At 40.6% G+C, this 14,519-nt stretch overlaps 1 protein-coding gene across 3 annotated transcripts in view; it reads left to right on the top strand.

Annotated features, from left to right (window-relative positions):
- sf3b1 (splicing factor 3b, subunit 1) overlaps positions 1 to 14,519 on the top strand; it is a 70,799-nt gene that overhangs the window by 5,112 nt on the left and 51,168 nt on the right. The window contains exons 2-6 of one of the 3 annotated variants that reach the window (XM_060827403.1): positions 8,752 to 8,927; positions 10,381 to 10,482; positions 10,838 to 10,952; positions 13,690 to 13,769; positions 13,891 to 14,055. In XM_060827403.1, the coding sequence (XP_060683386.1) occupies positions 8,752 to 8,927; positions 10,381 to 10,482; positions 10,838 to 10,952; positions 13,690 to 13,769; positions 13,891 to 14,055 (638 nt within the window). Of the gene's footprint in view, positions 1 to 8,751; positions 8,928 to 10,380; positions 10,483 to 10,837; positions 10,953 to 13,275; positions 13,770 to 13,890; positions 14,056 to 14,519 lie in introns of those variants that run through there. The other 2 variants (XM_060827405.1, XM_060827404.1) reach the window with 2 other exon arrangements.

The following is a 14,519-nucleotide window of genomic DNA, read 5'->3' as shown; positions in this document are numbered from 1 at the left end:
ACAGGCTCAGGCTGTCTTCCCTGGAGCGTTGGAGGCTGAGGGGTGACCTTTATAGAGCTTTACAAAATTATGAGGGGCATGGATAGGGTAAAAAGGCAAAGTCTTTTCCCTGGGGTTGGGGAGTCCAGAACTAGAGGGCATAGGTTTAGGGTGAAAGGGGAAAGATATAAAAGAGACATAAGGGGCAACTTTTTCACAGAGGGTCGTACATATATGGAATGAGCTGCCAGAGGATGTGGTGGAGGCTGGTACAATTGCAACATTTAAGAGGCATTTGAATGGGTATATGAATAGGAAGGATTTGGAGGGATATGGGCCGGGTACTGGCAGGTGGGACTAGATTGGGTTGGGATATCTGATCGGTATGGATGGGTTGGATCGAAGGGTCTGTTTCCATGCTGTCCGTCTCTATGACTCTATAATGCACCCTTTGTTTTACAGCTTTGACGATGGACATTGACAGTTTCTGTGAATTCATTACTGAAACATTTCTGTTCACAAGTCTTGATCAGCAAATAGTAATGTTATAATAAATAATATATTTTATCAAAATAAGCAATTTTAATGAAAATAAATTCTCTATATAAATGTAAATACTGCTTCCCATTCTGGCTTTTTTTGTTAAATCTGAGTCAGATGCATTGACAGTAGATTATGGAGAGGTAATGTTCTGGGGACCTGGGTTCGAATCCCACCGTTGCAAGATGTGGAATCTGAATTCAATAAACATTTGGAATTAAGAATCTAATGGCTACTGTAAATCCTTTGCCAATTGTTGGGAAAAACACATTTGGTTGACTAATGTCCTTTAGGGAAGGAAACTGCCATCCTTACCTTGTCTGGTCTACATGTGACTCCAGACTCACAACAAAGTGGTTGACTCTCAACTGCCCTCAGGGTAATTAGGAATGGGTAATAAATGCTGCCCAGCCAGCAAAACCCTCACCCTGTTTAATAATAAAGAAAGATTGTACGCAGCAAACTCTCAGAAATAGCACTGTAATAAGAACATAAGACATAGGAGCAAAAATAGGCCACTCAGCCCATCAGGTTTGCTTTGCAATTCCATGAGATCATGATTGATTTGACAATCTTCTACTCCACTTTCCTGCCCTTTTCCTATGACACTTGATTTGCTTATTGATTAAAACTCTATCTATCTCAGAGTTAAGGTGTATTTCATGACCCAGCCTCAACAACCCTTTGTGGGAAAGAATTCAACAGATTCACTACCACCTGAGAGAGATTACACATTTTTAAGACAGATGAGAAGTAATGCCTTATCCTGAAATTATGCCTTCTGGTCCTAGACTCTTCCATAAGAGGGCGCAATCTGGATTAGAGGTGCTGGAAAAGGCACAACCTTCCTCTGTCTTGTCAAGAACCCTAAGAATCTTTTATGTATCAACAAGATTGTTGCTTATTCTTCTATATTCCAATAGTACAGGCTTAATTTACTCAACTGTCTTCATAAGACAATCCCTGCATATCTGTTATCATCCTAGTGACCCTTCTCTGAACTGCCTCTACTCTCAAAATATTTTTTCTTAAATATTTGAAGCCATTCATAGTTGTGGTCTTGACTAGTGCCTTGCAAAGTTTTTTAGTGAAACCTCCCTACTTTTATCTATTCCCTTTGAAATGAAGGCCAACATTCCATTTTGCTTGCCCTATTACTCGCTGAACTTGGAAGCCATCTTTTTGTGATTCATGGGCACAATGATAGGTGAATAATTTGAAATTTGTGATGTTGATTGAAGTACAGTAGCGCCTCGACATACGAACAACCCTGTTCACAAACAGATCAGTTTACAAACAGGATTGTACGTAAAATTTTGCTTCAACGTACGTATGAAATTCAAGGTATGAACGAAAGTACGAATGCAGAAAGCCCGTGTGCGACCACGTGGTTTCATTGTTCTGCTTTGCTACGCGCTTGTTGAACACAAAAGCCCTCGGGCCCCGCGTGATCTCATTCAGTTCGTCTTTGGCACGTGCGCTGTGAACAGCGTGTGTTACTACGTCCAAGCATTCTTACGCTCTCCGAACAATGGGAAAAATTGATTCAGTTCGCAAACTTTTCGGTTCACGAACCGGGTCCCGGAACGGATTAAGTTCGTAAGTCGAGGCGCTACTGTATTAGGATTGGCTGAATCACTGGTAATGCCTCATTGTGCTCTTCAAAATAATACCGTGGAATTTTTTACACTCTCCCAAATAGACAGCTGAGCCTCATTGTGATATCTCACTTGAAAAATGCCACCTCTGACAGTGACTTCTTCAGGTCTGGATTGGAATGGCAAACCTTGATTTTTGTACTCAGACTTTGGAGTGGACTTTGAACCTGGAATCTTGTGCCTCACAGGACTCATTGTTGTCAAATGATACAAGCCACTGTTGTTGGTACCATCCTCACTTTCCATGAAAGTGTATTGGTGAGATTGTTGTTTCTGGCTTTTTATAACCAGATGTACTTGGGCAATTTTTCCATATTTGGTCAATGGTACTGTTATAGCTGTACTGGAGCAACTGGCTAGGGACTCAATAGGTACTGGAGTGGGGCTATATTTAGGATTTTTTTGGACGTTGTTAGCTTTTGGCTGAATCGGTGACTCAATTTTTGTTAGCACGCACTTTTTGAATCAGAAAATTGTAAGTTCACGTCTCACTCCAGGACTTTAGCAAGCAATGAAGTCTGACACTAATGAGAGTACTGAGTTGGTGGCAGTATGGTTTTTCAATACAAAAGTACCCATGGGAATGTTTCAAAATAAGAGCAGGGGAGTTATCCTTGATCCTGGCCAATATTTATTAATTAACATCACAAACAGATTAATCCTAATATAACAACTTTAGTTATGGGAGTTTGCTGTGTGCACACTGGCAGTTGCACTTCTTACAGTGACTGTACTTTAAAAGTATGTAATTGGCTGTAAGGTGCTTCTGGTGTTTATGACCAGTTTTGTTTGTCGATCTGTTCAGGGCTGCTGTCTCTCACCTCTGGATCTTGTGGGACTTAAACCTGTGCCTCCCAGTCTGGGGATACGGGCACTACCATGGCACCACAAGTGGACCCTAGTTACATGAAGGCCGGTTATAGAGTCATAGAGATATACAGCATGGAAACAGACCTTTCAGTCCAACCTGTCCATGCCGACCAGAGATCCCAACCCAATCTAGTCCCACCTGCCAGCACCCGGCCCATATCCCATGGTGCTCTTACATTTGTTATTGTCACATAGTGAATCAAATTAGCTGAAGACTTCTATCTGTAATGATGGAAATCTGAGATGGATCTTTCACATGGCACCTCTGGTTGAAAGTGGTTGCAAATACTTGTATTTTCTATGCATTTGTTGAGTTTTATCATGTTTGAGGATATGAACATTCATGGAACATCCTGCCTCTATTAGTTTAACTGTCAAATCATTCATGAATTAATGTGTTGGAGTGGCAGTTTTAGTCTGGTTGTAAATTGTGAGATTGCTTCTGAAGTTTATAAACTGTTGCCTCTGCTGTTGGGTATGTATGTCGTCCTCTGTGGCTTCACTAGGTTAGATCTTATTAGGTTCTGGATTAGTGGTGCTGGAAGAGCACAGCAGTTCAAGGAGCAGCGAAATCGACTTTTTGGGCAAAAGCCCTTCACCAGGAATAAAGACAGTGAGCCTGAAGCGTGGAGAGATAAGCTAGCGGAAGGTGGGGGTGGGGAGAAAGTAGCATAGAGTACAATGGGTGAGTGTTGGAGGGGATAAAGGTGATAGGTCAGGGAGGAGAGGGTGGAGTGGATAGGTGGAAAAGGAGATAGGCAGGTAGGACAAGTCAGGACAAGTCATGGGGACAGTGCTGAGCTGGAAGTTTGGAACTAGGATGAGGTGGGGGATGGGTAAATGAGGAAACTGTTGAAGTCCATATTGATGCCCTGCGGTTGAGGTGTTCCGAGGCGGGAGATGAGGCGTTCTTCCTCCAGGCGTCTGGTGGTGAGGGAGCAGCAGTGAAGGAGGCCCAGGACCTCCATGTCCTCGGCAGAGTGGGAGGGGGTGTTGAAATGTTGGGCCACGGGGCGGTGTGGTTGATTGGTACGGGTGTCCCGGAGATGTTCCCTAAAGCGCTCTGCTAGGAGGCGCCCAGTCTCCCCAATGTAGAGGAGACCGCATCGGGAGCAATGGATATAATAAATGATATTAGTGGATGTGCAGATAAAACTTTGGATGTGGAAGGCCCCTTTAGGGACTTGGATAGAGGTGAGGGAGGAGGTGTGGGTGCAGGTTTTACAGTTCCTGCAGTGGCAGGGGAAAATGCCAGGATGGGAGGGTGGGTTGGAGGGGGGTGTGGACCTGACAGGTAGTCACGGAGGGAACGGTCTTTACGGAAGGCAGAAAGGGGTGGGGAGGGAAATATATCCCTGGTAGTGGGATCTTTTTGGAGGTGGCGGAAATGTCAGCGGATGATTTGGTTTATGCGAAGGTAAGTCGGGTGGAAGGTGAGCACAAGGGACTTTCTGTCCTTGTTACAGTTGGAGGGGTGGGGTCTGCGGGCGGAGGTGCAGGATGTGGACGCATACGAGATGCGTTGGAGGGCATCTTTAACCACGTGGGAAGGGAAATTGCGGTCTCTAAAGAAGGAGGCCATCTGGTGTGTTCTGTGGTGGAACTGGTCCTCCTGGGAGCAGATGCGGCGGAGGAGTTGGGAATATGGGATGGCATTTTTGCAAGAGGTAGGGTGGGAAGAGGTGTAATCCAGGTAGCTGTGAGAGTTGGTGGGTTTGTAAAAAAATGTCAGTGTCATGTCGGTCGTCATTAATGGAGATGGAGAGGTCCAGGAAGGGAGGGAGGTGTCAGAGATGGTCCTGGTAAATTTAAGGTCAGGGTGGAATGTGTTGGTGAAGTTGATGAATTGCTCAACCTCCTCGCGGGAGCATGAGGTGACGCCAATGCAGTCATCAGTGTAGCGGAGGAAGAGGTGGGGAGTGGTGCCGGTGTAATTACAGAAGATCAACTGTTCTACGTAGCCAACAAAGAGACAGGCATAGCTGGGGCCCAAAAGTGTGCCCATGGCTACCCCTTTGGTCTGGAGGAAATGGAAGGATTCAAAGGAGAGATTGTTAAGGGTGAGGACCAGTTCGGCTTAACAAATGAGTGTGTCAGTGGGAGGGTACTGTTGGGGACATCTGGAGAGGAAAAAACGGAGGGCTTGGAGGCCCTGGTCATGGTGGATGGAGGTGTAGAGGGATTGGATATCCATGGTGAAAATGAGGCGTTGGGGGCCGGGGAAATGGAAGTCTTGGAGGAGGTGGATTAGGTTCTACTCTTCTACTAGAATTCCACACATGCCTTAATTGTACTTGGCACCAACAGAACCTGTAGCCTCCTGGTCAAACAAATTCCTTATTCTAGCATGACAATCAGTGCAGTGCAATTCATTCAGTCAGGAATGTAAAGTAAAGGTCATGTCACCATAGTCTTACCAGACCATAGGGTTGCTATTTCATTGCAAGAAAGAGGTGACTCGTGGTGGTTTAACCTAAGGAACTTCACCCCTAAGGAAAGGAGCACCTCATGAATGCCTGGTTTTGAGCTGCTGGATTTGTTTTGAAGCAATCCTCTTGGAAAATCATAGCCACACAACATGAATTAGGATGTTCTCCATGTGTAGATGCATTAATAATGAAGAGCTGGTCACTCCTACCAATATCATTGTGGACTGATATATCTTCAACAGGTACATTGGTGAGACAAAATCAAGTAGTTCTCTCATCTCTTCTTGCAGGCCCAATCTGACAGCTATGGCTTTTAAAGATTGAGCAGCGTTGCTAAATAGTGGTAGTATTGAATTATGTTTGGCAGTAGAAATTGAAGTTCCCCATCTGGGTTACATTCCATGTCCTTGCTATTTTCCATACATTTCCAAGTGGTGCTCACCATAAAGGAACAATAAATTAGCTGATGGTAATGAGCAGGAAATTTCCTTCTCATGCTTGAGACTTTAAGATTTAAAGTCGGTGTTTTTAGAAAATCAAGAGCCTTATGATTGTGTCCCAGTGTGCTACCGTCTGCCCTGCTGGTGAGACAGGATGTGCCCAAGAATGGTGGGGGGAACCTGGTACATTGCCTGAAAGATATAATTCTTGGTATAACAATGTCAAGTTGTTATTTGGCTATACAGTGGAGCAATTTCTCTAACCTTTGTCCTAATATACAGGTGTTAGTGAAGGGAAATGATTGGTGGTGAGAAATTTCAGTCTCTTGGTGGACTCCTGACTTTTAAAATATGGAATTCCACCCTTGGGAATGATTTTCACCTTTGATTAGTTGTTAGTGTGCTCAACCATGATCTCGCTGAGGTCTGATCTCTATGGAGCACAATCTCTAAAATCCATGGGGAGGCCCATTCCCGCTTGCATCTGGATCTGAACCACAAGTGCCACCACTCAACATCACACCAGATTGAATCCAGCTGCCTGGCATTGTGGAATGTGTTTTATTAGAAGACTGCTGAGTGAGTGCAGCCAGGGCAGTTGGCAAAGGTGGATGCTGAGTGAGTGGGAGAGGTGGGGTTTGGAAGAGCGGCAGGACAAATGGTAAGAGAGTAATATATGTGTACGGGGGAGGGAAAGAACTGAATTTTGTGTCTTTGGGAGGGCTTGGCATGGAAGAGAGGCTTCACAGTCTTCTGTCACCAGGGGATATGGAAAACCTGCTGAAATCTACATGGGTATATTTAATAATACTTTGAGTGTATTTCTAAAAACAGATTTTACAATTATATGGTGTGTATTACAATATTTTTTATTATTGCTGTGCTGTTTTATTTTTAGAATCTGGGGTCACAATTTTAGGAGTTTTTTGTATACTTGTTTTGCTGGCAAGGCCTTGCCCTACTTACCTTTGATAACATGATGATGAATTAAGACAGGATCTCCTTGGAAAATAGTTTGTAAAGCACTGCTATAACCGTTTGCTTCCCTTCATGTGCTGTTCGTAATCCATCAAGGTATGGACTTCACCCGCATAACATGATCTGCATTGAATACTGAGGTCATTTTGGTGGCCCACTTTCTTGATGCGATTAGAAGTTAAACGAAGGGAAACTGAAACCAACCCTAAAAGATATCAGTGTACCAGTGAAGTTTTCCCAAAGGGGTTAAAGATCGTTGGGGGTTTGCAGGAATGTAGAGTTGAGGTCAAAATCTGATCAACCATGATTATATTGAATGGCAAAATAGGCCTGAAGAGCCAAGTGACTTGTCCTGTTTACTTATTGATATGTTTTGAATGACTGGTAATTTCATAGTCCCCACTGTTATTAATAGATTTATATGGCTTTTACATGGATTTCAGCAACGCCTGTGACAAGGTCCCTCAGGTTAGGCTGCTCTAGAAGGTGAAGTCACATGGAATCCTTGGTGAGCTGGTAGGATGAGTACAGAATTGGCTTCGTCATGGAAAATTGAACATAACAGTGGAAGACTGGAGATGTCTTACCTGTGATGTTCTGCAGCGCTCTGTGATGGGACCTCTGTTGCTTGTAATTTATGTAAATGATTTGGAGGAGATTTAGGTGGCCTGATTAATAAGTTTGCAGATGACGCAGATTGGGGAACTACAGACCGTGAGGAGGATTATTGACCGATATCAACTGGCTGGAGACTTGGGCAGAGAAATGGCAGGCGGACTTTAACCTGAACAACTGCGAGGTGATGCATTTTGGCAGATCTAATGCAGGAGGGAAGCATACAGTAAATGGCAGAACGCTTAGAAGCATTAATATAGGTGTACAGGTCCGCGTTTCCCTGAAAGTGGCAACGCAAGTGGATAGGCATACGGCATGCTTGCCTTCATCAGTCAGGACATAAGAGTATCAAAATTGCTAAGTTATGTTGAAGCTGTGTAAAACTTCAGTTAGGCCACATTTGGAATATTGCATACAGTTCTGGTCACCTAAATCATGTAGATATTGGAAGCAAAAGTGAATACTCATGAAGGGCACACAAAGCCTTAGTGGCAGTTGTCTAGAGAGATTGCAGCCTTTCCATTGAATTCTTAAATAGTGGAGATAGAGGAGATAGATTTCTCCATTGCTATACATGCTATTTTGTAACTGAGCTTCACAGACATTAATGTTTTCTGCCAGTCTGTTAATCCATTCCTCACACATACACACCTGCAAAAGATACTTTTATGCTTCATTTTAAAAAGGCTGTAATCTTTTCAAACCTCGGTGGCACAGTGGTTAGCACTGCTGTCTCACAGCGCCTGAGACCCGGGTTCAATTCCCGACTCAGGCGACTGACTGTGTGGAGTTTGCACGTTCTCCCCGTGTCTGCGTGGGTTTCCTCCGGGTGCTCCGGTTTCCTCCCACAATCCAAAGATGTGCGGGTCAGGTGAATTGGCCATGCTAAATTGCCCGTAGTGTTAGGTAAGGGGTAAATGTAGGGGTATGGGTGGGTTGCGCTTCGGCGGGTCGGTGTGGACTTGTTGGGCCAAAGGGCCTGTTTGCACACTGTAAGTAATCTAATCTAATCTAATCACCCAACTTTACTAATTAGATGACATGGAGGAATCCTGTTAATTATAAAATTAGGCCATCAGGTGGGCAACTAAAACGTTTGGATTTGGAACAGATTTTGATGCCCACACATAAATTCAGTGTATTTTCTGTGGATAAGTACAGAAGTGCCAATGGACTAACAAAAAAAATTAACACATTTAAATTGTAACTACTTCACCATTCTTTTCTTTTCCTGTTATAAAGATATTGAGGCACAGATCAGAGAGATCCAGAACAAGAAAGCAGCTCTTGTTGTAGAAGGAGATGCTGATGGAGTTGGTCTTGATTCAACTGGTTACTATGATCAGGAGATATATGGTGGGAGCGACAGCAGATTTGCAGGATATATGACATCAATTCCTGCACATGAACAAGAAGAGGTAAAAACACAACATTTGCTTAAACTGTCTGTGTTCAATTACACTTATTGTATAAATACCATAATTAAATAATGTTTGTTTCCAGATAGTGTTTTAATTTCAGTTAAGTGAAATATTTGATATATTAAAGTGCTTTTTGTGAAAATTGTAAACTAGCAATATGTGGCATGTCATCTTGAGTGATACCTTGAAACTTTTAATTTCTTTTAAATCTAAAAATTGCCTCTAATTATGGTGTCTGATTTCCACTATGATATTTTTACATTTTTTGTAACCTTTTATTAAACAATTTAAATTTGGACAGACCATATAGGTTAGTATTTAATGGAACTTGACATCAACTTGACATTCATTTTTAAAAAAAACATGGTGCTTGAAAAACACAGCCAGTCAGGCAACATCTGAGGAGCGGGAGAATCGATGTTTCGAGCATAGGCTCTTCATCGAGAATGTTGGGGGCGGGTAGTAGCAAGAGGACTGAGAGATAAATGGGAAGGAGGTGGGCTGGGGTAAGGTAGCTGGGAATGTAACAGGTAGATGGATGTGGGGGGTGATGGTGATAGGTCAAAGTGAAGGGTAGAGCGGATAGGTGGGAAGGAAAATGGACAGGTAGGACAGTTCAAGAGGGTGGTGCCAAGTTGGAGGGTTAGATCTGAAATAAGTTGTGGGGAGACACGAGAAGGAAATTGGTGAAATCAACATTGATCCCATGTAGTTGGAGGTTCCCAAGGCAGAAGGTGAGGTATATTTCCTCCTAGAGTTTGGCGGTGGTAGAGACCCAGGACTTGTATGACCTTGGTGGAATGGGATGGGGAGGTGAAGTGTTCAGTCACAGGATGGTGGGATTGATTGGTGTCTGTGTGTGTGTGTCCGTCCAAGATGGTGCTTTTCCAGCACCACACTTTTTGACTCTGATTTCCAGCATCTGCAGTCCTTACTTTCTCCCATCAAGAATAATTGTTTTGCCTAATGTTAAATTGTCAAATGATTAGGTGTAACCGTATTCTGGTCTGACAGTAGAAAAGTCCGAAGACTAATGTTATTTTCAACCATGTTGTAAACTAAATGAAATTTATGATAGCTATTTTGTAGAGCATTACAAAATAATGTTGACTTTACTGTGCCCTTTGTATAACCATTTTTGGCAATATTTAAACTTGCTCAGGTCTTTGCCAACTTACTTCTCAAATATTTTGATTTCTTGGCAGGATCCTGGAAATTAGCAAAATCTCTCCAATTAAGTTGGCAATGTGGAGATATGATAACTAACTGTTCCTTCCTCGAATTGTAATAAAGATATTTTTATGGAGGAAATAATGAGCAAAAAAAAGCTAAAGACTCTTTTTTCTGAAAACTTTTTTTTCTTTTTAAAATGTTAAAACAAGATAAATAGATTTGCCAGCAGAAAAGGAGAGATTCATTTAACCATTTTAGATTATGTTTGTTTTCCTAGGATGATGATGACTATTCGTCTCCAAGCTTGCTTGGTCAGAAGAAACCTGGATATCATGCACCAGTGGCACTATTAAATGATATACCACAATCAACTGAGCAGGTAGAATTGTGTTTTAACGGAATGAGCAATTGAATTGTCGTTGGTCCTGTGAACAGTGTCAGTGGAGAGCAAGCAATCTTTTTGGAAGTTTGTCCTTTTCGAGCTGAAATTTTCATTTGAGACAACATTGTTGAAATTATTGACGAAAGATATTCTCTTTTGCAAAAGCTTTGGCAGCACTTGCATTTGTTTACTTAGTTTCTTTAGAAGTAAAACGTATCTGTAAAATTGTTGATATATTCAGAAAATAACCTGTGAAATAGTAGATTGAGCCAGCATATTAATTAAAATGTAAAGTTTTGAATATTTACTGCTTAACTTTGCTTTTTTTTCTTTACTTATTTTGTATGTACAGTATGATCCATTTGCTGAACATCGACCGCAGCGAATTGCTGAACGGGAAGATGAGTACAAAGCACGTAGGAGACAGATGATTATTTCACCTGAACGTCATGACCCGTTTGCAGATGGTAATTTTTTCAGATTGTGCTGACCTTTCTTTGTATGAGGGTGTACAACAGTTCAGCCCTTGAACTTTATTTGCTTTGCTTATTTCGCAGTTTGAACTATTTAAAGCATCTTATTTGAGAACTTGTTAAAATTAGATTAAACTATGAAAAACACTTCAAATCTTGCATATCTGTATATTAAAACATATGCAACATGTGAAGGGTTACCATTACCTCTTTCGTTGTCTACACAACAGGCTGTTGAAACAATATAACTGAAAATTTAAATATTTACGTATATTCAGAAATGTCCATTGCCTTCCATGTCAAATTAGTGACACATTCTTGTGTTTTCAAGCAGACCTGCTGGCTGAATTTTTGTTCTTGTTTGTAATAAATGTTTATTTCTTCTTTTGATAAAGCATAACATTTGGAAACCTTGATTAGAACAGTATTTTCAGCACTGGTCTTGTATGGAAGGTACATGTACAGAAATAATTAGCTGAAGGATTGAATTTTTTTAAAAAGGCCTTTCCAAATGTATGCAGAGGTTTGCTGGCCCACCAAACAAGCCATCTCCCACAGAATACAAGTTGAAAGTGTCAACTTGCTTTTACCCTGCCTTGTTCCTTTGGCCTACCAGAACAAATTAGATTAAATACAGATGGGATCTTATATTCAGTTATAATCTTGAAAAGTTATAATCAGTTTTTAAACTTTAGTATTTGTGAACTGATCCAACCAATATTCTGAACAATTGACTCAAAACTAACCACACATATAAAACCTTGTAAATTTGAGCCTGGCCTGCAGTTCTGAAACTGATTTAGATGCATTGCTATCAAAAACATAATTTTGCACACCTTAAGTAATGCTATTAGCGTGTGGTGTTGTCCATACATAAAATAATAACTGCATGAATGTGTTCTTGAAACCTTAACTAAAAAACAAATCTTTAGCAAACTAGGTTGGATTTTTCGCAGTTTTCAATTGGTGCACTGCTGTACAAGTTGAATCTTTTAAGAATTGGCTTGCACCCTGATCCTCTGCAGTCATTGGCTGAGTAATGTCTTTATTTTAAAAACCACAGACTTCTATAAACATAAATGTAAAGCTCTAAAATACATTTCTTTGGATAAATAATTCAAAACTTATAATTTTGCAACCTTTACAATTAAACTTAAAAAAGGCTTTGTTTGTTCTAATTTTTGCAAAGCATAGATTGTTGCTAAACATTTTGAAGCACATAATATCACTTCGAAGCAATGGATTTATCTTGATGAAAATAGCACTTGAGCTTCTCCAATTATTCACTAGCCACACTAAAAAATTCATATACATGAGCATTGAATCATAACAGGATTGGCATTGGTGCAAATTCCTACCCGTCCTCGTCCAAGATTGATAGCATGCCAACACCCACTTTTGAGATCTACACATACTGAATGGCAACTTGAGTGTGATGCAACAGGTTATGCCTGTGGAATAATTTTTCTCCAAGGATCTGTGTTTTCATAAGAAATGGAACCATAAAAATGAATTGACAAAGGAGAATCTGGCTATTTCAATTCTGTGATAAAGACAGGTTTCTCACATCTCGGCTGGAGCTTGTCATCCTCTGAAATAATTTGGAGTGGCCTTTTGGAAGCTATTTTAATGGTAGTTAGTTAGATGCTAGTCATGTGGTTGCTGTTGGGAGGCATAGTGGGCCAGATGGAAGTTTTTGTTTTTTTTTCAGGTGAGTGAGTTTGTATTTAACAGTAATATCAGAAGTGTTGCTCTAGTTAGTACATTTTCAGTTTAACTAGTGATACAGGTCTAATTGAAAGAGGTATCAAACCAACGAAATGTATGTTTTATCAGGGATAGAATCTGACATTTTTGTAACTGTATTTGCTCTAAATATGTTTGCCGGAATTCCACGGGCCCATACTAACTGTCCTTAATTTCTTTCCTACAGCAGTACTGCTATGACAGTCCTGTCTGCATTCTTAAGGGTGCAGTGCAACAGATCGTGTGTAGGTTATGCTGAAAAAAGTAAACCAAAAGGAAGTCCAATGAAAGTGGCAGTATGACACTGCCAGTGTAGCATGTTTTTAGACAAACCCAAACTCATAATCCCAAATTAAAGTATCCTGTTGAAGTAACTTTTTATGCTTAAATAGTTGCATTTACAATTATTTTTTTAATATGGTTAATATTAAACAGGTAAAATTTGTGTTCTCCTAAGAAGTTTATTAGTACACATATTGAGTGAGATTTTAAAAACTAACACAAGGTGTGATGTTTTGAATTTTAAAACCCTTTCCAAAGTGTTACTAATGGTAAAGAGATAATTTTCTAGGCTTCTGTTCTGCTGCTTGAAGTCAGAACTGCTGATGGACACACAGGCCCGCCAGTGTACGTATTCCGGAACATCAACAAAGGAAAACCAACAATAATGGACACTTAATGTGTTTTGATGTCTTGCGTATGATTTGCTTATAACTGTACTTAGGCATTTATTTTAGATTGTTGTAATTATTACTGTTTGTATTCAAGCAGGTTAAATTGACCATCAGGTCGCTTCTCTGTAAGTTGCTGTGATTTGAACAAATATAAAAAATTGAGAAGTCAGCAATTTTAAACTTAAAAGTTGAACCAAAATAAACTAAAATGCTAATGCAAAAATATCATAACTAGATAAAATAATATTGACTTTTCTCTTATATTTGCACTAATTGTTATTTGGTCTGTTCTCACTATTTTTGTCCCTCAGGTGGAAAGACACCAGACCCTAAGGTCCATGCCAGAACTTACATGGATGTTATGCGAGAACAGCATTTAACAAAGGAAGAGGTAATGCACCTTCTTGCTTTTGAAATGTTAGTTTTACATATGTGCAACATCTTGCGTATCCATGTAAAATAAACTACTTTTATGTTAAAGTTTCATTTATCTATTAATTTGTTTATTTTAGAGGGAAATAAGGCAACAGCTTGCTGAGAAAGCTAAAGCTGGAGATCTTAAGGCAGTCAATGGATCAGCCCAACAGCCTGCTAGGCGCAAGCGTCGCTGGGATCAGACAGCAGATCAAACTCCCAGTGCCACACCCAAGAAAGTATCCAGCTGGGACCAAGCAGAGGTGAGGGGGAATGCTAACATATTTTCGTTCAAAGAAAATCAAAATAGTGCAAATGCTATAAATTTGAAATAAAAGCAGAAAATACTGAAAATATTCTGACAGCATTCTATGAAGAGAAGCAGAGAGGTAATGTTTCAAGTCAGTGATCCTTCATCAGAATTCTGGCCTAAAACATTAACTCTGTTCCTCTCTCCAGAGAAGCTACCAAATCTCTAACGAATACTACAATTCTGTTTTAATATTTTTGTTCTCAGCAGTGCTTGCCTTTCTCTTCTTAAGTGATCCATGGCAGAGTATGCATATTTTTAATATTGGGAAGCCAGATTGTGCCCTAGTGCTATGTAATGAACCAGACTCTATAAAAGATCTAAAAGTAAGGGAACCCTTAGGAAGCAGCGATCATAATATGTTAGAGTTCAGTCTGCAGTTTGAAAGAGAGAAGGCAAAATCAGATGTAATGGTGT

This window comes from Hemiscyllium ocellatum, chromosome 7 (genome assembly GCF_020745735.1).
Source record: "Hemiscyllium ocellatum isolate sHemOce1 chromosome 7, sHemOce1.pat.X.cur, whole genome shotgun sequence".
NCBI lineage: Eukaryota > Metazoa > Chordata > Chondrichthyes > Orectolobiformes > Hemiscylliidae > Hemiscyllium > Hemiscyllium ocellatum.
This window is presented reverse-complemented; position numbering and strand designations above follow the sequence as displayed.